This window comes from Peromyscus maniculatus, chromosome 4 (genome assembly GCF_049852395.1).
Source record: "Peromyscus maniculatus bairdii isolate BWxNUB_F1_BW_parent chromosome 4, HU_Pman_BW_mat_3.1, whole genome shotgun sequence".
NCBI classification, from domain to species: domain Eukaryota; kingdom Metazoa; phylum Chordata; class Mammalia; order Rodentia; family Cricetidae; genus Peromyscus; species Peromyscus maniculatus.
Genome location: NC_134855.1, coordinates 71,135,527 through 71,158,643, shown reverse-complemented (window position 1 = coordinate 71,158,643; position 23,117 = coordinate 71,135,527). Strand labels below are relative to the sequence as shown.

Here is a 23,117-nt window from a genome sequence, read left to right as displayed (position 1 = left end):
TATGTTAAGAAGGCAAAAAAGGAAATTTCTTTGCATCTCTGTCACTATCTCCTCCAACTGTGAGACTAGGTCTGTTGAATGCAGTGAAGAGGGCAGAGGAGGTACTGGGGTAAATCCAGCTGCCCCAGTTGAGAGCTGCCCTGAGCTCTGCCTTGCAGAAGCTCTGTTGTGTTGATGCTGGTCATACATGATAAAAGCAAGGTATCTGGTATTGGGCACAAAGTAGGAGGGCAGTAAATACTTGTTGGATTAATGGGCACATGACAGCAGCTTTTCCTTCATTGATTGACATTTTAACCTGCTCCAAACGGTGGATTCATGACGGTGCACAGTATGTCCTTTGCTGAAATGATTGTTCCTATTTCATGTATGAAGAATAGTGAGGAAGCAGACTTATTTTATGTTCCAGTTTTAGAAGCAGTGATGATGCAGCAGGGCTGAACCCGAGCTCTGCTGGATTCTGAGTTCTGTAGCCTCTTACAGGTTTTTTTTTTTTTTTTTTAATGGTGTTGGAGATGGAGCTCAGAGCCTCCCACATGCTAGGCAAGTGCACTACCATTGAGGTCAAACCCCAGACCATTTTACAGAAATTTAAGGCAGAAAGTGTTATCCCCCCACCCCCAACACACACACACACACACACACACACACACATACATCCCTCATACAAACTCACTGAACCTTTGGTGTATGACATCATTGCTTGAAACAGGTTTTAGTGATAAACTCTGAAGTGCTGGGACTGGAATATCTATGAATGTAGCTGAAGTGTAAGCTTATCCTTTTCTGCCTTGATGTCATAAGAAGGAAACAAAGATACTTCATGTTATGTAATTTATATTTAGAAGCCCGACCACGAGGCAAAGTATTTTTAAACCACATTAATTTCTGATGTTTCTGATTAATATAAAAAATGAAGCCAGTTGAAAGTGGTCTGTGTGAGGTTAGTGCATGAATGGATTTTCGTTTTCTAGTAATTTATTGTTGTTTGCTCCACCCTCATGCACAACCCAGATACCAGGAATCTAATTTTCTAATGACATCATTCTACCTCTGGTAACTAGCAGTGATAGAGGATTCTAGGCCCATAAAGAACAGCAGCACATGAACTTTGAAGGGACAAAATCTTGTTTTAAAGAATGAGATGTGGAGCCGGGCGGTGGTGGCGCACGCCTTTAATCCTAGCACTTGGGAGGCAGAGCCAGGCGGATCTCTGTGAGTTCGAGGCCAGCCTGGGCTACCAAGTGAGCTCCAGGAAAGGCGCAAAGCTACACAGAGAAACCCTGTCTCGAAAAACCAAAAAAAAAAAAAAAAAAAAATGAGATGTGGAAATGATTTTAAGCAGTTATAATATAATTAAAATATTACTATAACACCCAGAATTATTCTGGATTTTCCAAATCTTCTTTTTCTAAATGTAGCACTTTCTTTGACAGTAGTATTCTTTGGGGTTCAGAATGGGCCGTCAAGAGTGAAGCTCCCTAAGTGAAGCTCCCCGCCAGTCCCCCCTGTAAGGAAGGACCCACTCCATGGGGACTAGGTCTCTAAGGATGGCACCTCTGCCTACCACCAGAGCCTTTCCACTTTCCCTTCCTTCTTGGTCTGTCTATACTTGTGTTCTCGCTCAGCCCCACCTCTTCCATTGGGTTCTGTGATGGTTGATCTTAATTTCCAACTTGATAGAAGACAAGCCTTTAAACATACCTTTGAAGGATTATTTAGCCTCTGGGCATGCCTGCGAGGAATTCATTGAGGTGGGAAGAACCATCCTAAAAGTGAGTGGCTCTGTTTCCCTGGGCTGGGTCCTGGACTGTTTAAAAAGGAGGAAGTGAGTCGAGCATGTCATTCATCATTCTGCTTCCTGACTATGGATGGATGCAGTGTGAACAGCTGCCTCCAGCTCCTCCTACACTCATTTTCCTGCCTTGCTGGACTGTGACCTCAAACAGTGTGCCAAAATGGATCTTTTCCCCCTTAAGTGTTTTTTGTCAGGGTATTTTATCACAGCAACATGACCAGAGATAAAGGTGAGCTTCTTCAAGTGTTAGGAAGTATTCAAGGCCTGGAGCTGATTACTGGGACAGTGAGAATTTGGAAGTTCCACAGATGGCTTTGGTTTCTGAATGAGATGATGTATTCACTACTGAAAGGGCCCTGAGGTGGGAGCAGCAGCACAGAACTGTGTGGTTCCTGGAGGAAGAAGCTACAAAACTCGCTGGCAGTGCAGCTTTGATGCTAATTTAAGGTTCCATCCATTAGAAGAGATTTTTCGACTTTCTGAATAAGGTTAGAACAACTTGTGAGGTTGTGTTTGTGAATCCTGTAAAGCATCTTGTTGTAAGTACATAAGGTGACGGCACTGCTTGCCCCCATTCTTAAGGAGATTAAGCTGTAATGGGAGTAGTTCCGTCTCTCCCTCCTACTCACAGCACTTCCTCTTTCTTCAGCATCCCGGAAAGCTTCCTATCTGCTGTGGTTATTGCTGTCACCTACTGTCTCAAAATAAAACTGCAGTGGGTTTGCCTTTTTCCAAGAGATTCCCAGTGTGTGCACTTAGGGAGAAACAGTTATGAAGAGTGTGATGGCCCTCAAACTTTCCCTCAGAAGATGTTGATGGTGCAACATGCCGAAATGATCAGATTTGTTAACACACACATGTACACTGAGTCCCTCAAATGGGCAGTTAAAGTCGGATGGTTAAAGGGAGGAGTGGAGGAGGAATAAAGGTAATTGTGGAGGGGTAGGGAATGATTTTAGAAGTACTGAGTAGTACAGAAAAGAGATAATGGCCTATGATAAAATTCCTCCAGCTGTAGGCGTGACGCCTGATTTTCAGTCTCATCTGTGATTTGAGTAAGAAGGTGGAAGGTGATTCTGTCCATCTTCAGTGAGTCCGGTCTTTAAGTAGTGATGATGACTACAGAGCTTCATCCAGTATCTGCTGACTCCAAAGTGCCTTGAATATAAATTTCCAGCATCCCAGTGTACTGTGTTCGGAGCTTCTCTTTCCTCAGATCTGAGAAGAACAACAGTTGTTCACAGCGCTATGAACTGATTACTCCCTGGGAAAGATGATAGTTAGTTTGCATGCTACTGCAGAAGACGTCATATACAGGGAGGCAGAGGGCTCAGGAGTCCTGGTGCCTGCTGTGCGTTTTGACATCTGTTTTTTCCTCATCCAACTCATAAGCCTAGACTTGATGCTCTGAAATCCCCTTCTAGATTTCACAGTTTTTGTTGGGCACTTAGGATACTTAACACAGTCCTCCTACACGATAGTTTATTACTTTGGATTAAAGAGTTGTTTTTTTTCTTAATACCGCTCTGTTGAATAGATTTCCCCATTTTTGTTGTATGAGCGACAGCACTGCTAGTTTTCTTGGCTCAGTTAGCAGAGGCAGGTCAGAAAGCTGTCTACTGTTAATACTTTAACCAGAATCACAGTCCCCAGCTTGCTGAGTTATTTATGTGCTTCCTTAGTTCAGTTTTGTGCTTGTAGCACATGCTAAGATTGCAAGTCAGCTGTTTTACTTACAAAGTTCTAGATTTCAGAATAATAACAAAAATAGCCCACCAGTTTTGGCTCTTAAAAGATTTACAGTTATACTTTTAATAATTATAAACTATTTATCCTTTATAACTCTGCAGTGGTTGAACTAAAGTCAACTGCTCTTAAGGCCTTACCTTGGTTTTTGAATTTTTCACATCTTTTATAAAGTGGTGGCTGAGACAGTTGATAGAGGGAGGAGTAATATAAAAACGGATTCAGAGCCACTGTTATTAGCTGTTCAGACGTTCTCCCTCTTCAGGTAGGCAAGGATCCTCCTCATTGGCTTTCCTGTCTCCAGATGGCTGTCAGGGAGCTGTTAAAGCCATCCTTACAGAATTTTGCAAGGAAAATCTGAAAGCTCAGACTCTAGTGATAGACCTAGCTAAATATGAAACACTATCCCATTTCTTCCAACTATTAATTTAGTATTGGAAAAGGTACGCCTACAAAGTGACCATAATTTTGTTATCGTCTTGCAATGACACTTTTTTCTAGTTCTTTGGTTTTGTTAAACATGCTATCAGTATTTTGTTTCTTTTCCAGTTATTACTGGTCACTTGTCCTGAGTAAATCCCAGATGAAGGTGTGTGGTAGTTTTAGTGATTTAAAGTTGAGGTTCTGTAGTCAAACTTCTGAATTTCAATTCTGGCATGGTTTGCCCTATGATCTTTTAAGTGCTGTGGATTTCAGCTTCTAGGGTATAACTTAGAAATTACCTCATGGGCTTGTTGTGGCAGTTAAGTGTAGATAAATAGATAATCTATTTTGTAAGTTAATTAGTTTATGTAAAGTCAAGGATATTTCATCCATCTTGGCAATGTTCCTTATTTCTTGTTTGTCTTTGTCTTTCTGGGTCTAGAGAAACCGCTGATAACTGAGTATTCCACTGTACGACCTAATATGTATAAATCTATCCAAATGATCTATAGTCTTACAGCACCGAGCTGAGGTGAGATGACTCTGCACAGAGGAAGGTTCGAGGAAAGCCTTCCCTGGACTGTTTACTAAAGAGACCTAGTCTGATCTGCCCTCCTAGCTCACAAGAAGCCTCGAAGTCAGGCTCTCTAGAAATAGACTGTCATGACGCTGGACACTTTGTTATGAAATAATGGATTCTTTGGGTTAGGAACCTTTCTCTTCCTACCAGGTTGTAAAACCCATGATATGAGAACCCTTCTCTGTCTGTCTGCCCTTTCTAGTCCCTAGCAGCACATGCCTTGCCTACAAGCATGTGGTAAATATTTGTTACATGACTGAGTAAACTCTTACATTAGCGGTGAATAGGCTGAGATGTGAACTGGACATGACTTATTCAGGTCACACATTTTGTGCCATGGCTGTAAGTAGAACCCAGGTTTCCAGTCTCCTGCACTGTGCATTCTTTGTTCATGAAGGTGTAAGGAGCAGAACAATTGATTGACATTATCTACAGATGACTAATACAGAGGAAGAACACACTTTCCAGAGAGCTACCAGGGAGAGGCATGTAGATGGTAAGTACAGAAAGGTTTCATGAAGGAAAGAGCATTTAAACTGGAGTAATGAGGATTTTAGATATAACTTTATATGTAGCATTTTAGTCTCAATAAATTAATCAGCATTTCAGGACATTGGTAAAATAAATGTGCTAGCTAACAATCTTGTCTTATTTCAGTGAACAATGTGGGCATGTCATACGAGTATCCAGAATACTTTTTGGAAATTCCTGACTTGGACAATGTGAGTTTTTCTTTGTTTATTATGGTAACAAAAAGAATGCATGAAAGTATCAGTGAGGCAGTATTGAAGAATGATTTCAGATTGAGTATCAGAGTCCAGCTGTCTGCAATTCATGGCTTGGCTCTTGTGGGGATGAGCCTAACCGTAGGTAGTTTGTTTATTCACTCGCAAATGTAAAATAGGTAGCATCATAGGATTGCTAGAAGGATTGAATGAAAAAATATTTACACAGTGCCAGGATCAATAATAACTCTAATTTCATTATTACTCTTTCTATTAGATTAAGATAGCTCTATTTTAAGTATTGGGACATCAAAATTCAGTTTAAAAACTCATAAATATGTTAATATATAGCAACATAGTTAATTGAAATAAACTAGCTTTACCAAAATGAAAGCTGCAGCCTTGTTACATGCATAATCCTTTAATGAAAACTAAGAAGTCACATCCCTGAAGGACCATGTCAGTTTTTAAAATCAATTGAAGCTCTTAACTTCAATCATCTCCACTTTCCCTATTAGTTGAGAGGAAATTACTAAGTGTTTTATTTTGGATTTAATGTGTCTCTTCACTTTCAAATTTGACTTGTGCATTTACCTTACATTTTGCATATTAGTATGAATTGCTGCTTTTGTTACACATATTATAACATTGAGATAAAGCAAAAATCTACCTCTTGACCTCAGCTCCCATTGTATTTACAGTTCTTTGCAGTATCTGAAGAAGCTTCCCATTTGTCTTCCCCAAAGTGTATTTGTAACATCATTCCTTTCCTAATTAAGTTATCTAATTTTTTTGCAGACCATCAAGAAACTGATAAATATTAATGTTCTTTCTGTTTGCAAGGTAAGCAGATTTGTTACAAATCTGTCAACTTTTTTTTGGCTCTTTCTATCTAAAAACACTGATACAGAGTCTGTTGGCTCAACTTCTGTCAAGTCTCATTTACCATATGTATTCCAGGTGAATGTAGTCTGTTTCCTTAAGTCTCCAGGAAGCAGAAAGAACTGCCCCCAAACAGGCTTGTCTTAGTTTGCTTTCTAACAGTCTAACAGTTCTCATGAGTCTTCTGTGCACGTTCACCATGGTACGTACCAGGACTGACTGCAAACCTAGCTCAGGTTAAAGGCTGACTCTCCTGAGCCACTTGCTCATGCTGACTTGTTTTCATTCTGACATATGAAATAGCCACTGTTACGGGAAGTCAGGAGTCTGGAAACCAATGAGTGTAGTTTTTAATAACTGTACATAATAACCAGCCAGGATAACCTGGCATGGTGGCAAATGTTTTTCATCTCAGCACTGGGAGGCAGAGACAGGCAGAGCTCTGTGAGTTCAAGTCCAACCTGGTCTACATAATGAGTTCTAGACCAGCCAGGGCTGCATAGCGAGATCCTGTCTCCAAAACAAAATAAACCAAGATCAACAAAGGTATCCAGCCTGGTCACTTGTTGCTCAACATGTGTTATAGTCATATTACTCAGTATATATAACACAAGGTTACATTGTGACTCTGCAGAAGGAACTCGATGCTGGAGAGTATAAACACCTAAGCTCTGCTTGCACAGGAGCTATGGAGGTTACTACTGAGTTACATACACCAGATGAGGGGGAGGTGTCGCCAGAGGCTGCGTTCCCTTGAGCAGTGTCAGACACTTAAATGTGAGCCTTCCTGTAGAAAGCCGCTGCTCGAGCCGGGCGGTGGTGGTGCACGCCTTTAATCCCAGCACTCGGGAGGCAGAGGCAGGCGGATCTCTGTGAGTTCAAGGCCAGCCTGGGCTACCAAGTGAGTTCCAGGAAAGGCGCAAAGCTACACAGAGAAACCCTGTCTTGAAAAACCAAAAAAAAAAAAAAGAAAGCCGCTGCTCTGTTAGTAACTCATGTATGCTAGTTTATTTAAGGAAGTGAGAAGTAGTTTGCGTCAGAACTATTCAAAATGATAAAATAAATACAAATAAGAATTAAATGTTGTTTCACTTTATGGTGGGATCTTGGTGTTTTTCTCCATTGTGAATTTTCAAGAAAAGCTACCTTCATGTCTTCATATCTGAAGAGAAACCAACAATGACCTCACATGGCTGGTTTAAGTCCAAGAACCTAATGCTATTACACCTTGCCTGAGTTTTCATGTATGGCTTTGCTTTTCCCTGTGTAATGTAAAGATTTGGATGTGTTAATTCAGTGCTTACAGCTAGCTGACATTGGTTAGATTATTACTTACAAAGCACCTCAAATGTATCATGTGATAAAATGGCAAATGTTTTTGTTAAATAAATACTAAACTGTATCTTCTCCCTTGTTGTGATCAAGGGTTCCCTCCCCACCCCATCTCGTGTGTGTGTGTGTGTGTGTGTGTGTGTGTGTGTGTGTGTGTGTGTGTGTGTTGTTGTTCAGTTTTTATATAAGTTGAAGTTTAAGAAAGCAGATGAGTCACCAGTGGAGATGTGAATAGATGGAGAGCACGGTCCACATTTGTGAACCTGATGGTTTTCAGTGTGGCTAATAGGAGTATATTATATAGTTTTAGGGGCATTTTCTTTACCAGATTCATATAAATGTTCAGGATAATTAAGGAACTACCATTTTCTAGCCATTCTAGTCTTGGGGTAAATTACTTTTTCATTTTAGTTTCCGTCTGTAAATTAAAGATATTTCTCGTATCTCAGTGACTTGTTTGAATGAAACCAGGTAATGTCTTTAAAACTCAGAGTTGGGGGTGTAGCTCACTAGGTAGAGTGCGTGCCTAGTAGGCACAAAGCCCTGGTCAGAACCTCATAAAACCAGGCATGGTCACGTAGGCCTTAGGAAGTGGAAGAAAAGGTAGGAGGACCAGAAATTGAAGATCCTTCTTGGCCAGACTGAACTACATGAGACCCTGGAGAGAGAGTCAAAGTGAAACAGAGATAGACAGACAGACAGACAGAAGCAGGGGTAGAGGGAAGGAGAGAGAGAGAGAATGTTATTATTTTTTATTAAACTCAAAGCTGATATTTTTTACTAAATACATGCAATAATGATTTTCTTTTATTTTTTAGAAGACAAAGTTTTTTAAATAAAAATTGACATATTGTTCTGTTATTTCTATATCTTGTTGGATTTCCTTTTAAAATGAATGGTTTTACTGTTGTTCTGATTTTTTTTTCTGATTATTTTTTAATGTGTGTATTTGGCCAAATGCTTGAAAATAATGAGTGTTAAAGCAGTGTGAGGTATTTCACAATATATTGTCCTAAGTTCACGAGAAAGCCTCATTTGAGTACTTAAGCTTTATGTTGTAGAATTTTTTTTTTTTTTTTGGTTTTTCGAGACAGAAACTCTCTGTGTAGCTTTGCGCCTTTCCTGGAACTTACTTGTTAGCCCAGGCTGGCCTCGAACTCACAGAGATCCGCCTGGCTCTGCCTCCCAAGTGCTGGGATTAAAGGCGTGTGCCACCACCGCCCAGCTTGTTGTAGAATTCTTAATACCAGCTATGGGTTTGTCTGCTAATAACTTCTATTCTCTGTCAATCAGCTAGCTGTATAGGGTTTTACTCTGGATCTAGTCTTTTCTCTTACAGTCCTGCTTGCTGACACTTCATTGTTGGCACTGCTTTAAAATGTTGGCCTTCGGATTTCCACAACATGAAGTTTAGGCTAGCCATCTGTAGAATACTAATGATAAAAGGCCAAGGTCCTGCCCTTAATCCTGGAGCTTGTTCAGCTCCACGGCCACAGACCATGTCCTTCACACAGCATCTTAGCATAGATTAGCATGTCATCCATCTCATCCTTGCTTAAAAACCAAATAGTACTATATGCGTCATGGATAAAAGAGCACAAATCCAACAGCCCTGCAAAGTAGCTAGCCCATTTTAAAGTGATGGTAAACACCAGTGGTCATGAGCATATCTGTTAATCCCAGGACTTGGGGGACTAAGGCAGGTGAATCAGGAGTTTGAAGCTAGCCTGGCCTACATTGTGAGCCCCTGTCTCAAGAACAGAGGAGAAGAGGGGAGGAACTAGGAATGGGACACTGTTCCTAATATCTTAGTGTATTGCACAGTGTACCCCCTCTTTATTCTCCTCTTCCCCATTCTCTTTTTGGATTGGCATAGGTCAACTGGTTTCCACCCACTGGCTTCATGGACACAGATGCTCAGTTTAAACACTTGTGAGCCATACAGAGGGGAAGCTTCACCAATAGAAGATTTGGATATAAGCTTAAAATGTATACAAGCCTTCTTTTGCAGACCAAATCCTATTTTAAAAGCACTAAGGGAGTTTACTGTTTATAATACTTCCTAAATAAGTTGAATAAACATCCTTTAGTCAGTCTTAAGTGTGGATCTAAATTTTCTTATATCATTGTGATGTAAACTTTGAATGGAAAAGCATTCAGAATTCCTGCTTCATGGTGCCCATTGGCTCATGGAGCATGGTGCGCAGTTGGTTTGGTTTGTTGTACTGTGGATAGGATTGGTAAAATCACGTCCATGGTACCATACAGATGTGAAAATGATTTGATTGGAGCAGTGAGAGTGGTTGAACTGTGGTAAGCCAAGAGGCAGAAAATGACATGAGGTCAGGGTTGTACAGGAACTCGAGTGTTCAACAGATAGAGAATCAGAGAGAGCTGCAGAATCCAGCGTATGTATGTGTAAGACAGTGCTAATGGTAGATATGACACGCATTCAATTTTCTATGGCATATGTGTTTATCTTCTTTATACCGGGGAGGGGCATTCCCTGTGGGGAAGCTTTATGTGTGATGCCCCTGAGTTTAGGCTCTTAGGATGCTGTGATTTGCCCCAGAAGCTCTTTTGATGACTTGTACCTATTGTTCTTTAACTGACTGCAATTTGTTGCCAAGGCCAGAACCACATTTTCAGTAGCAATGACTGCTGGGAGCCTTGGGGTAACTTAAAGGAGATGAAAACTGGTCTGGCTACAGGAGCTTAGGTTTTCTGGTGGTTGGGCATCAGAGGAGCTAAGGCACAGGTGTCTAGCCTGCAGCTGCAGTAAATGGATTTGGTAAGATAAGAGCAGTCCCTCGTCATCATCAGGTTCATCTTTTTTATGTCTTCACTAAATGATGTGGTAGAGAATAAGGAGTGTACCAGGAAATACTGGGGAGATCAGCTTGCCTTGTGATTTGGGGTTCATGCTCAAAATTAGAGGTAGAGCTCTAGTGTCTTGTTGGAAGGTTCATGTGCTCTGCCCTGTGTGAGTAGGTCGGGTGATTGTAAAAATCATGTAAGCCCTGCATTATAATAGTAAAATAATCCTGAATGCAAAGGAGTTTCAGGTTATCACTAGATAAAGAGATGATCTAGGAGAATATCGTGGAAGAAATATTAACCAGAGCTGTTGTGGCTGCAGACCCCTGGTTTTTAATTGTAAACAGCTCTCCCAAGCCACTCAACAATCGCTGATTACTTTATTTTTGAAAGATTTAGTGTGTGTGTGTGTGTGTGTGTGTGTGTGTGTGTGTGTGTGTAGCCCTGCCTGAGTTTGTGTACCCCATGAGTGCAGGAACCCATAGAAAGCAGAAGAGGGTGTTGGAATCCCCAGCACTGAATGGTGTTAAGCCACCATGTGGGGGCTGGGAAGCAAACCTAGGTCTTCTACAAGAGCAGTGAGTGGTCTTAACCACTGAGAGCCCTGTCTCCAGCCCTGGTTTCTTCTTTCACTTTTGAATCTTTTTTCCGTGGGGCTCACTTCATTAGTCTTTGTCTTCACAGGGATTCTTTAAAGCCTTGTTGTTTGTTTTTCCAGTGCTGCTCTCAGATCCTGTAGGGATTAAATTTAGCCTTGTTTTTGTTCCCTGTACAGCAGGTAAGTGGTAGAAGTTCTGTAGAGGTGGCCAGGGTGGCAGATAGATAAACTAGAAGAGGAATCCTACCAGATAGTGTTTTCCTCCAGTTTGAGATGGTCCGTGACTAAAATCCCAGGTAAACCTCCTAAGAACAATGACCTTCACTTCAGAAACAGTGTGATTTAGAGACAAACTTGAGGATATTGAACTACCCTCTTGTCAAAGAGCTCCTGTTTTGTGCCTGGTGGGATTTCCCCCCTAGACTACTGAGAGTTTACAAATGAAATTGTTAAACTGCTATTGATTACTGCCTGGAAAACGGGAGTGGAACCAGAGCTCCAGAGGCAGGCAAGTAGAAGGCTGACTTCAACTGTGGAATTCTACAGCAGTCCAGAGACAAAGCTGATCCTACTCTGTACCATTTGTTTCAGAGTTGATAGCTGCTTTCACTATCTTCCACTTTTGGGATTCTCTTCCTATTTCAAGCTAAACTTGTCCTTTGATTGTTGAAATCGTCATTTTAGGAGCCTCAGGAAAAGATAGACACTTCTCTGCTTTCCAGATGAGCACTGTCCACATGAGAGAACCTTAGCTATGCACAGCACCTGCCTGCCTAAGAGAGGCAAAAACATTCCTTTCAATGCTCCTCACACCTGAAGCTCTTACTGGTGTTGGTAAATAAGGTAAAAACTGGAAAACTAAGACTTCCATCCTATCAGAGGGAATATTCTAACCTTCTTAATTACCTTCCTTCGAACAGAGAAGACAATGCATGGTGGTAAAATTTATGAACACCTCCACTTGAGTGAATGCTGTTGCATTTTGATAGTTAGTTGCTTTATTGAAGAATAGAAAGGAGCAACCTTAAATAGAGAATAAAAAGTTACCTGTTTCTTTGTCAAACACTCAACCAATGTATGACTGGAAATCTTGTCTTCTTAGGGCTGGAGGGCCAGCAATCTCTGTCTCTTCCGGACTGTTGGGCTTGGAGTCACTTGGGCCCACGGCACACTGCATGGCCTCCCTTCGCTCTGCAGTGCTTGCTGTGGAGCTGTTTGCACATGAGCATTGGCCCCGTGACCCGCTTGTTTCCTGCCTTATGCTAAGCAGTGCACCGCTGATGTTTTTCCTACAAACAGATGAATGCATTTCCAAAATTAAAATGTCTAGTTCTTTAAAGAATCACACCCTACAATGGTGAACAAGTGTCAGTTGAAGTAAATTGTGAGAAATTCTTAGGTCAGAGGTTACAGGCAATTGTCTGTGGCTAGATATGGCCTACCAGTGTCTTTTAGTTGATTCAGTTTTCAAAAGCAGAAAGCTTCACATTCAGATTTATAGCTTCTCTTGGGAAAACTCTAGAAATCATGGGAACACACCTCAGGAGCTGCGTAGCAGAGAGAATGTGAGAGGTTATGCCTTGCTTCTCTAGCTCACAGCAGCCTGTGATCTCTGTTGTGTGATTGGTGCTTCTAGATGTGTGAGTGTGAGTTCCCTTCCAGGTAGCTCCATGTCTTCAGGCTACTCGAACTGAGCAGTTGCTTAGTGGACTTGAAGGAGTGGAGTGGCATGGACCAAATCAACCACTCCGTCTTAGTCCATTTGCAGCTGATGTAAGAACAAAAACACCTCTGACTGTGTTGGATATAAAGAACCAACGTATATTTCTCACCTTTTGGGAGTGTGAAAAGTTCAGGCTGAAGGTGCTAATAGTGTCTGAAGAGGGACCCATTTCTCATAGCTGGTGCCTTCTTCCTGTGTCTTCACATGGTGAAGGGGGAAGTAAACAGGTTTCATCAGGTCTCTGTAAGGACATCAGTCTCAATCGGGAAGAGATTGTCCTCATGATATAAATAATCATCTCCCCAAAGTCCCCACCTTTAGTATACTGATGAGCTTTCCACTTATGAGCTTTGTGGAGACACAAGCACTCTTGGGGTTTTCTGAAACCTAAATAGAACCTTGAGAGGTGGCTCTCTTTTTCAGGTGAGTGCTGTCAGAACAGCATTGCCTGAACTGCCCGTTACCCTCAAAGCCTTGTTAGACACTTTGGAAAGGCTGTTTTCTCCTGCTGTGTCATCATGTCTTCATTGTAGGCCAGCTACCAAAAGAGCCTAGTGCTGTGCCTTGCCCACGATGTAAGTGTTTGGGTGACTGGCCAAAGGGTGGAGAGCACCAAAGCACTCATTTTCTCTTTCTTCCATGGATATGCCTCAAGCGGGAACACAGTATCAGTAGGGAGCCTCCTATCAGTTTGTAAATCTGTGAGAAGAGTTTTATTCCTCAGTCTAATTGTATTTAATTTAGGAATGTGCTAGAAATGTATCCTGATATTCTCCTCCCATATAACATTAGGAGATTAATAAATCCTAAGTAGGATGTGTCCTTCAACACGGATTCCCCCACCCAAGGCTTTTCTGGATGAGGATATTCCAAGGTAATAGAGTCTTATTCATTTTGAATCTAGCTGTCCCTCTGCTACTTAACATTTTCAAATTACTGGCCAACTTAGCCTTTTGGGATGGCAGTAACAGGCTGCCTCAGATACAGGGGAGGCAGAGTATTTCCAAACTTCAGGACAATACTTCTTCCATGGCTTTCTTCCTCCAGAAATGAAGACACCTGTAGCTAGAGTTTTCCGCCTTGCCCACAGTCAGGACAAATCTTTGCCACCCGCCAGTCCCACAGCCACTCAGACCCAACCAAGTAAACACAGAGACGTATATTGCTTACAAACTGTATGGCCGTGGCAGGCTTCTTGCTAACTGTTCTTATAGCTTAAATTAATCCATTTCCATAAATCTATGCCTTGCCACGTGGCTGGTGGCTTACCGGCGTCTTCACATGCTGCTGGTCATGGCGGTGGCTGCAGTGTCTCTCTGCCTCAGCCTTCTGCTTCCCAGAATTCTCCTCTCTCCTTGTCCCACCTACTTCCTGCCTGGCCACTGGCCAATCAGTGTTTTATTTATTGACCAATCAGAGCAATTTGACATACAGACCGTCCCACAGCAGACACCCTTGTAGATTTTCATAGGAAAATGAAAACATGCAGTGTCTTGAACTTTAGGAATCATTTTCTCCTTTCAATGTCTGTCACTTTTAAGAAGTTGTCACCTTGTTTGGGGGGAAAAATAATAGAAGTACTTACATAGTCAAGTGTTGCACCTTGGGAAACACCAGATGAAACTCTGCTCATTCTTTTTAATCTTTGTTTAGAATATGTAAATTAGGGCTTTAGGTTTGGCATTGTTAACAAGCAACTCGTTCTGGGAAGTTTTTTCTCCTTTTGTTTTATTTTAATGTAGATCAAAGTGAGATTTATTGGACAAGGAAAAGCTCTATTTATGGCCTGGGGCAACATTCCAGACTAAGAGAACTCTGAACTTCCTGAAAGACTTAAGCACCAAGAAAAGGCAAAATCAAGTAATACTTACAGATCTCGGAGTGCTCTAAAAACTGTATCTAATTAAGCTTCCCACCCCCTGTGGAGTAAATACTCTGTTAGTTATACAGGTGAGATTCTAAGAATTTCTAATTAAGCTATGTTCCCACTTCCTCACCTCCATGGAGCTCAAATTATACAGTTTGCCAAAGGATGTGTATACTGTGTCATTCTGGTGTGGTTTCCAGTAGAGTTCTCGGCTCATTTCTCAAAATGGGAGGGGGGGTATTGTAGAACATTATTGTTAATTCCTTACAACTACACTATGATTTTTTAAAAACTTGCTCTTTATTTCAGTTGAACACTTGTTTTAGATTTTTGTACGTAAGAAACTGTTTTCTTCTAAATTGGACAGGTCCATTTCTCAGTGACCTGAACACAGACTTGATTGATTTAAGCAGGTTTCTTTGGAGGAATAGTTAGAGCAGAGTTAGGTGGACAAAGTGGCCATGGGAGACGGCCCAGTTTGCTTGTGAAAAGCCTGCCTTCATGAAGCTGAGCTTGTATTTGGGGGCGACTTGTTCTACTTCTTTCCCTAGTCACGTGTAGTAGGACACAAATTTTATTAAATCAAGTGTCTTAAGTTTGATTAGTTGATCTTTTTCTTGAGCTAGGACCCTGTTATGTAACTTGGGCTGGCCTGGAATTTGGTGTAGGCCAGGCCAACTTCGAACTCATGATTGTGACTCAACATCTTGAGTACTGTGATTGAAGGTATGCACAGTGTTGCCTGGCTTCTTTATTATTATTATAATCTTTTCATTAGAGCCTTCGAGCATTATAGGAGTGTGGGAACAAATGACCAAGTACCAGAAGCTACACGATGTAGAAATGTGAATTCTATCAATTTCCATACCAAAGAGTGGGAACACCTAGACAGCCACCTGGGCATGTAGGTTCCTTATAGCAGCAGGGACTGCTGCTGTGGAAATAAACGGAGAAATACTCAGGCTTTAGCAGTTTTGTTTCCATTAATTTTTTTTTTTTTAAATAAGATTGTAAGGACTTTACTAATTATAAAAGCACCGCAAGACTGTTGCTAAAAATATTTGAAAGCTATATGAGCACTAAGAAGAAAATAAATCCTGTGTAATCCTGGCCACAGATGGCTACATTTTAATACAACATTTTGAAGGATTTTCTAGGCCAGCCAGTGTATTTTTGAGGTATGTATCTCAACTAAATGATTTAATAACAGTGATTGTAATTTTGTATGAGGTAAATGAACTTCATATTTCTTTCCTAGCCAGAATATGTATATCTGTACCAGTAAATATTTCACTCTTGAAAATGAGTATGTGGCTTCCTCCTAGGATTTCTAATTTAAGCTGCTAGGAAGCCATTCATGTATCTGTGTACATTAATGTACTGTATGCCACTTAGGAAGTGATGCTAGAGCTACATGTGAGATAGTGTATATTAACTTTTTAGACTCTAAAGTGTCTGTCTTATTTTATAGTGTGGATTAATGAAAACATCACTAAAATGTATATGTGTAATTATGAAATACTTGTTTTTCCTGCAATCTTTGAAGTTCTCATTGTTGTAAAAGTTCTGTTGTGGAGACTTCTATCTACTTTGGGGAAAACTGTATTAGATACTCTTCTGTGGTGTGATAAACACCATGATCAAGGCAGCATATAGAAGAAGGAATTTATTTGGGCTTATGGTTTCAGAGGAGTAAGAGTCCATCATGGTGGGAAAGTGTGTCTTCAAGCTGCAGGCCTAGGGCTGGAGCAGCGAATTCTTAGCCTAGGAGTTCTCATTTTAAGCCATACCCAGTGCAAACTGGAAATGACATAGTATTTAACCCTCAGAGCTGCTTCCTGTGACATGCCTCCTCTGACAAGGCCCTACTGCCTAAGCAAGCCTCCTCAAACAGCTCACCAGCCAGGGAGCAAGTGTCCAAATGCAGGGGCCTATGGGGGGACATTCTCATTCAAACTGCCACAGAATGGAATTAAAATTGCTTGCAGTGTACTTGTCGAGGCAACCTCAAGTGAAAAGAAAAATGTCTAGAAGTCACGCTTATTATTACTATGTACCTAATATTCTTAACCACCAAACTCACAATTGTGATAACATCATTTTAGAAATCTGTAAAGAGGAAACAACAAACTTCCTGGCACTGTAATTATTACCTGCAGATGGTCTGAAATTAGCATATTGAATTAGCTACAGAAACACCATGTGAGCTGTGAAAGGGAGTGCAGATGCACAATGAAATTTCGTAACAATACTTGGTATGTGGTATAGATACCCATACATTAAGATACTAGTCAATAAATGCAAAATAAAATGAGCCTTAACAACTTAAAATGTCCTATGTAAATGTCATGTTAGAGAGAATTTAATGTGAACACAGTAAAGTCTATCTACTTATATACTGAATATTTTTAAATAATATGTATACATGTGCCCAAATAAAGAAGGGCTGGAGTTGGATTTATGACTTCAAATCTGATTGGCAGGAAAGGTAATATCAGAGCTTTAGTTGGTTTTATAAAAGCATGAAGTATTCAGATTAACTTCTCTGGAGCTTTCCAGTGTTATTGCTGTTTGACTTTTTTTGTTTGTTTTTAATGAGCTTCCATTTTATGGCACACAGAAGTAAAAAGGAGAAGCTGATGAGCCCTGGAAAGCCTGTCCCTCTTACCTGTGAGGACTTGTGTCTTTGCTGGTGGGTTCTGAGTAGTCAGTGCATACTTTTGGCTCTTTAGCAACCAGCCACCCAAAGTGTTGTTATTCTTTTGTGTTGAGTTACTCAAACTTCTCATCTTAATTTACATTTATAAGGAATATATTTGGTCATGTCAGTACAGATAAGGTCATCAAAAAGGCATTTAATTCTTAGCTTGCTATTGATACAATTTTGTAAGTATGATTATATCATACGAAGTTTCACATTGTCTCTGACAATCTTCTGGATAATTTTTCATTCAGAACAGAAACATGGTATGGCACAAAGGAAAAATAAAGCTTCTGATTTATAGTTCCCCAATATTTCAACCAAAAGTTAAACTCTGGTTGAGCTTGCCTGGTAATTCTCCAGGTTAATTGGTGCCTACAAATCTCATTCATTCCTTCCCACCCCAACTCCATGCAGGAAAGCTACTATAGGCATCAACCAGCTGCCCTCTGGACTCCACTTAGCTACTGTGCAAGTAACAGGTCTCATTTCCTTCATACATGTGTAAGCACATGTATACATGAGTGTGGACGAATGCACACACACAAACAAGAACACTTTTAAACTAGTCTTTTTTATCTTTCTCATTTCTGTTTCTGGTGAACTCAGGATTTGGGGGAACTGAATAATAACTTCTGTGAAAGTGCTTGGAGACCTCTTTCTAATATAGTAGCTGAGTATTATGGTCCACAATGAAATGTGCTAAATAAAAACCCCTTTCAGATACTGTTGCTTACCTGTTAGCTCAGTTTGTTAGTGTGGCGCTCATAAAAGGAAACCATCTTTACAATGAGATATTCCACAGCACACCTGTTTTACTTACCTGAGTATATGACCCTGTGCCACACAGATGTAAGCTACATGACACGTCCAATCAGTTGTACATGTATTTTACATCTCTTTATGTTTTGTTCCTTTTTAAATCCATCAAACAAGTCTGGAAATTCAATAGTATGCATCCTATTTTCTCACAGTTTGCTTTTTTTTTGCATTCTGTTCCTTCTGGCATTTATTTTTGCCCAGTGATCTCATATTTTTGCTTTTATAAACATAATCTATGAAGTTCTGCCTGGTTCCTAGCTATAACGGCTCCTTTTTCTAAGCACCAGTGCCCTCCGTCTGCTCATAGGAGTATCCTGTTGTGAGTCCTGAGTTCTTCCCACCTATTCTGGTAGCTGCAGATCAAACAGAAGGATGGCTCCTTACTCTGTGGTGTTGTTCCTGGCTCTCAGTTGTTATGCAGAGAGTATTCTGAGTGTCCTTACCTCCTGAGTTTGGTAAAGTCACATCAAGAGTACTTTGTGATTTCAGTTCCTTGATTCTTAGCCACATAATTATAGAGGTTTCCTAAAACTTTATGAATTCATAAAATTCTTCTGCTTTGAGTGTTCAAGTTTTGTTTGTTTGTTTGTTTGTTTGGGGTAAATATAAAGAGTTGTTTGGTTGGTTGGTTGGTTTTGGTTTTTTGAGACAGGGTTTCTCTGTGTAGTTTTTGGTGCCTGTCCTGGCTCTCACTCTGTAGACCAGGCTATCCTCGAACTCTCTGCCTCCCAATTGCTGGGATTAAAGGCATGCACCATTGCCACCCGGCTATAGAGAGTTTTAATCGTCATTTTAACCTAATCTTAGAATTATTCCACTTTCCCAAGGAGATTCCCAAATGAAATATTTTAAAATACTAAAAGAATTATCCAGAAACTTCTGTATGGTCAGTTGAAATGGATGATCTTGAAGTACGTTACTGTTCTTGGTTCTAAACTATGGTACATATTATGCTTAAGGGTAGCATTTGGGTGCTAAAAGGGTGTGATTGTGGGGGATACTAGTGTCCCTTCAGAGGTCTCTGTTCTGTGCTGTTTGTAGAGTCTCTCTCATGTGTGTGCGTACACACACACTTGCAAACACACACACACACACACACACACACACACACACACACACACACACACACATCTTTATTCCAAGTTGAGAATGTAGTAACAGGTAATGTATTTAAATCTTCATTTAACACATTAGGACTTCAGAGAAGAAGAACCTAGCTCCGAGTCACACTATCATAAGAAGGGCTGTAGCCGGGCGGTGGTGGCGCACGCCTTTAATCCCAGCACTCGGGAGGCAGAGCCAGGTGGATCTCTGTGAGTTCGAGGCCAGCCTGGACTACCAAGTGAGTCCCAGGAAAGGCGCAAAGCTACACAGAGAAACCCTGTCTCGAAAAACCAAAAAAAAAAAAAAAGAAGGGCTGGAGTAATGGCCCGAGAGCCTTTGTTGTTTGAAGGTGCCCATGCGAGCCTTACTTTTCAGACAAGGCTAATCTTAGCCATGTTCACTGAAAACTTTCCCAGTGTGCTCTCCTCATGTACTCCTAGTGTAGTCAAATTCTACAGCATGTGTAAAATAAGTGTCTCTCTGTAGAGTGGTGAGTGGATCCCAACCCCTTCTCTCCAGGGTGGGTGGGTGTCCTTCAACTCTTCTGTTGCCTGTGTCCTCAGCCATCATGAGTGTTTTGTTTTTTCTTGCAGGTGACACGCTTGGTGCTGCCTGGCATGGTAGAAAGGTGAGTCACACGCTCACACACAAGCACTGTGGATGCAGAGCTCATTATTATTTATAGGGAGAATCCTTTCTTTGAGAATTTCATTAAAGTGACTAATGAACCTAACTGTGTCTTAGCACCAGGCCAGTCACACAGTGGAGCATGAGTCATTGGTGGAGGAGGCCTTTTCACTAGACTTTTTTATTTCCCTCTCTAGGGTTGTGGTGGTTCCTTTAGATCAGGATTAAAAAGCCAGCCTGAGTCACCATCGCTAACTCAATTGCCTGCTATTCTGAGGGGGTGGATAGAGTTCCTGGGATATTCCTGGGAATGCCTCCTTAAAGCTGTAGCCACTTCAAGCCTAAATTGGTAGAGTGTCCTGAAGTGAGAGGCATTCCTCTGGTATTTTCATTCTTGCTGGGGGATGGATGCATGAGGGACTAAAGCATAGTGTGAAGTGACCAGATGTCAGACTGACTCTTGGAGGGAAGGCAGTCCACCAGGCTTATCAGTGTTCCATTTGGAATTGGGTGCCAGTAGAATACCCTAAATGTCTTCATTTTTGAGAAGTATGTGGTTGCATTTCCACATGTGAGATAGCACGAGTGTAAAATTTAACTAAACTCTGTTTTTGTCTCAGAAGAATCTAAATGTTGCCTAGGCATTCAAAGAAAACCTGCTGAAAAGAGCTGGATTTGAATGTTGGACCATTTTGTCATTTTAATTTAGCACTCCATCAAAGCTTTGACAGGGGAGGAATCAAGGATCCACTTCTGTTGAAAGATCAGCAAGGCTTGCAGTTTATGCATATCAAATCCCTCCATAAGTTGTGCCTCATTCTACCCTGTGGGTGGGAAACGGGGCTTAGACGTCCATGTGTTGATCGTGTGCAATGACTGATTGAGAAACTGCTTCTCAGCAAAGTTTGTTGTAATTCTGTTTTACATGTACTGATTTGTATATTCTAATTGCCTTATTTTAGTAAAGTTTCCCTTTAAGGCCTTCAAGCTGATTATTGACTGACAGTGGGGTATGCTTCCAAAGAGAAGACACGAAAATGGCAGTGAGCAAACCATACCAGCACTCTAGAAAAGACAGAGTAGAATCCAATAAGGATGAAATTTGGGCCACTGTCTTAGCCTGAGTTTTTTGACATCTGCAAATGGCATTATAAAGAAATGTTTGGACTTGGAGTAGGGGCTCAGTATTACAGCATTTGCCTAGCATGCCTTGGGTTCCATCTCCAACACCAAAAAATCAAAAAAAGGGAGGGAGGGAGGGAGGGAGGGAGGGAGGGAGGGAGGGAGGAAGGAAGGAAGGAAGGAAGGAAGGAAGGAAGGAAGGAAGGAAGGAAGGAAGGAAGGAAGGAAGGAAGGGAAAATCAAAGTTGTATGCCATAGAAACGTTATGAAGGAAATTTGAAAGGGTATTGGTGAAAGCTATATAAAAGGAATAATGGTTATGAAGTCACTTCCTGAAGCAGAAAGTACTGGATCCATAGAATGACAAGCCCAGTGCATTGCATTAATTTAAAGTAACTCTACCCTGTTTGGGTCAGCAGAAGATGGAGACTCAATGAGATGGGGTGCCATGAAATACATGATGTATAGACTCAGGGCCATCTCTAGACCTGGCAGTGCCACCATTTATAGCTGACACTGCATATGGAGGAACAGCATGAAGAGGGGAGGGAATTCATGGCCATCCAGCAGAGCTTAGCTTGGGGAATCCAGATGAGTTCAATCCTTGCCTTTCAAGAAATCAAGTTGATTTTAAACTGAGGTTGAGAAATGACCTGGTAGAAAGCCAAGAGAAGCTATGGAAAGCTGGAATCAAGCAGGGATGGTTTTTATGTTGCTTGCTAAGGACTAGTTAGACATGTGTGTAGAGTTTGTTAATCAGTACTTTGTGTTAGAAGGGACATCTATGCCCAGTGGAGTTTCAGGAGTTAATAGGTGTATTAGTCAATATGTGCTGACTACAGTAACAGATTAATGCCTAACTTCATGGCTTATCAGGGTAAAGATTTATTTTCCCCTTATTTCTCTACCTAGCCACTTGGGGAGGTGTGAAGAGCAGCTAGAATGAAGCACTGTCCTTTAGAAGAAGCCCTTTGTTATTGGTTTCTCTGCCCTCTTCCCTTTCAGTGATTCTATCTCTGCTGTATGAGATTTTTGCCAAACCTTCTAGAACTATAGCCAACCAACTATCACTAAACAAGTATCAATAATCAGACCAAGGTATTATCACCATGCACATAGAAAGTGCATAATTACATTATCGGGAAACTTGCTCTCTCTACTTCCCCGGAATTATAAACATTGTGTACAGCTGGAGCAGAGAGGTGGTTGCCATAACAACCATGGAAAGGCTAAAAATAGCCTCTTTCATATTGTACTGCTTAAGGTGGAATTATGACATGTTATGGTGTTTTAGGGCAGGTAATTCTCTTTCATGTGCTAAATGTTTGCAAACTTTCTTCAACAAAGCAATATTTGTATAGTATGAGCATTTGATTGCTGGTTCTAATTGTATGCCTGACCCCATGTTCCACGATTCTTTTCTGACATTGAGCTCTGTTTTGATAGTTTCTCTGTGTTCTTAGGAGTCAATTAGAGAACTGTCTACACCAATTTCCATTTTTCATCTAAGCTTAGAAAACTCTTTAATGACTGTGCAAGAGTACACGTCTACCTTCTCTCGTGTGTAGTGGAAATGTAAAGAATTGAGATGGAGTCTGTATTTCACAATGCTGTGTCTGGTTAGCAATCTACACTGACTGACCTTCTGGCTCCTCTCCCTTCTTCTCTCTGCTGCAGGGTGGGGCAATGCTGAGGTTTCCTGAGTCAGGCCAGAATTAGTGACTTCTTTCAAAAGAGACTAAACCTCCACAGCACAGTATTTTTTATAGAGTTGAGGACAGGGATGCTACAAGATCCTGGCGGAATACTGAGGTATTTGGAGAATAAAAGCTTGGCAGTGTTTTAAATATCCAAGTGACAATTAAATGGAGTCTCCTGGGGGCTGCCCAAGTCTAAGGGAATCCTAGAGAGCACAGCTGTAAAGAAGCTGTAAATGCAAGCTGCTGAACTTTACAGGACTGGACAAGCCTATGCATTGGCTTCTGAGAGGACTAATAAAGGAGGTGACTGTGGAGGTGAAGAGGTGTGTCCTTAAGTGGAATTGATGGTTCTGCTTTGTTTCTGCAGCGTTTTAGTTCTTGTAGATCCTCCAAGTCACCATCACATGATGGCTAGCAAGTAAGCAGTGTGATCAATTATGAATATTTGTATCACAGAAAATGTTGCTTTATTTACTTATCTGATGTCACAGCAAACTAGGAAATGTGTTGAAGTAGGGGCAATACAGGTCTTCAGTAATAGAACTTCAGC

At 41.1% G+C, this 23,117-nt stretch overlaps 1 protein-coding gene and 1 long non-coding RNA gene across 3 annotated transcripts in view; one reads left to right on the top strand and one right to left on the bottom strand.

Annotated features, from left to right (window-relative positions):
• Window positions 1–23,117, top strand: part of Hsd17b12 (hydroxysteroid 17-beta dehydrogenase 12) — a 140,783-nt gene that overhangs the window by 96,791 nt on the left and 20,875 nt on the right. The window contains exons 5-7 of the mRNA XM_042275778.2: window positions 5,205–5,269; window positions 6,071–6,115; window positions 19,712–19,746. Of these exons, the coding sequence (XP_042131712.1) occupies window positions 5,205–5,269; window positions 6,071–6,115; window positions 19,712–19,746 (145 nt within the window). The remainder of the gene's footprint in view (window positions 1–5,204; window positions 5,270–6,070; window positions 6,116–19,711; window positions 19,747–23,117) is intronic.
• LOC121828743 (uncharacterized) overlaps window positions 1–23,117 on the bottom strand; it is a 42,238-nt gene that overhangs the window by 14,836 nt on the left and 4,285 nt on the right. For both annotated transcript variants that reach the window (XR_006071270.2, XR_006071271.2), the window contains exons 2-3: window positions 12,734–12,822; window positions 11,949–12,190 (exon numbers count right to left, since the gene is read on the bottom strand). This is a non-coding gene — a long non-coding RNA (uncharacterized LOC121828743). The remainder of the gene's footprint in view (window positions 1–11,948; window positions 12,191–12,733; window positions 12,823–23,117) is intronic.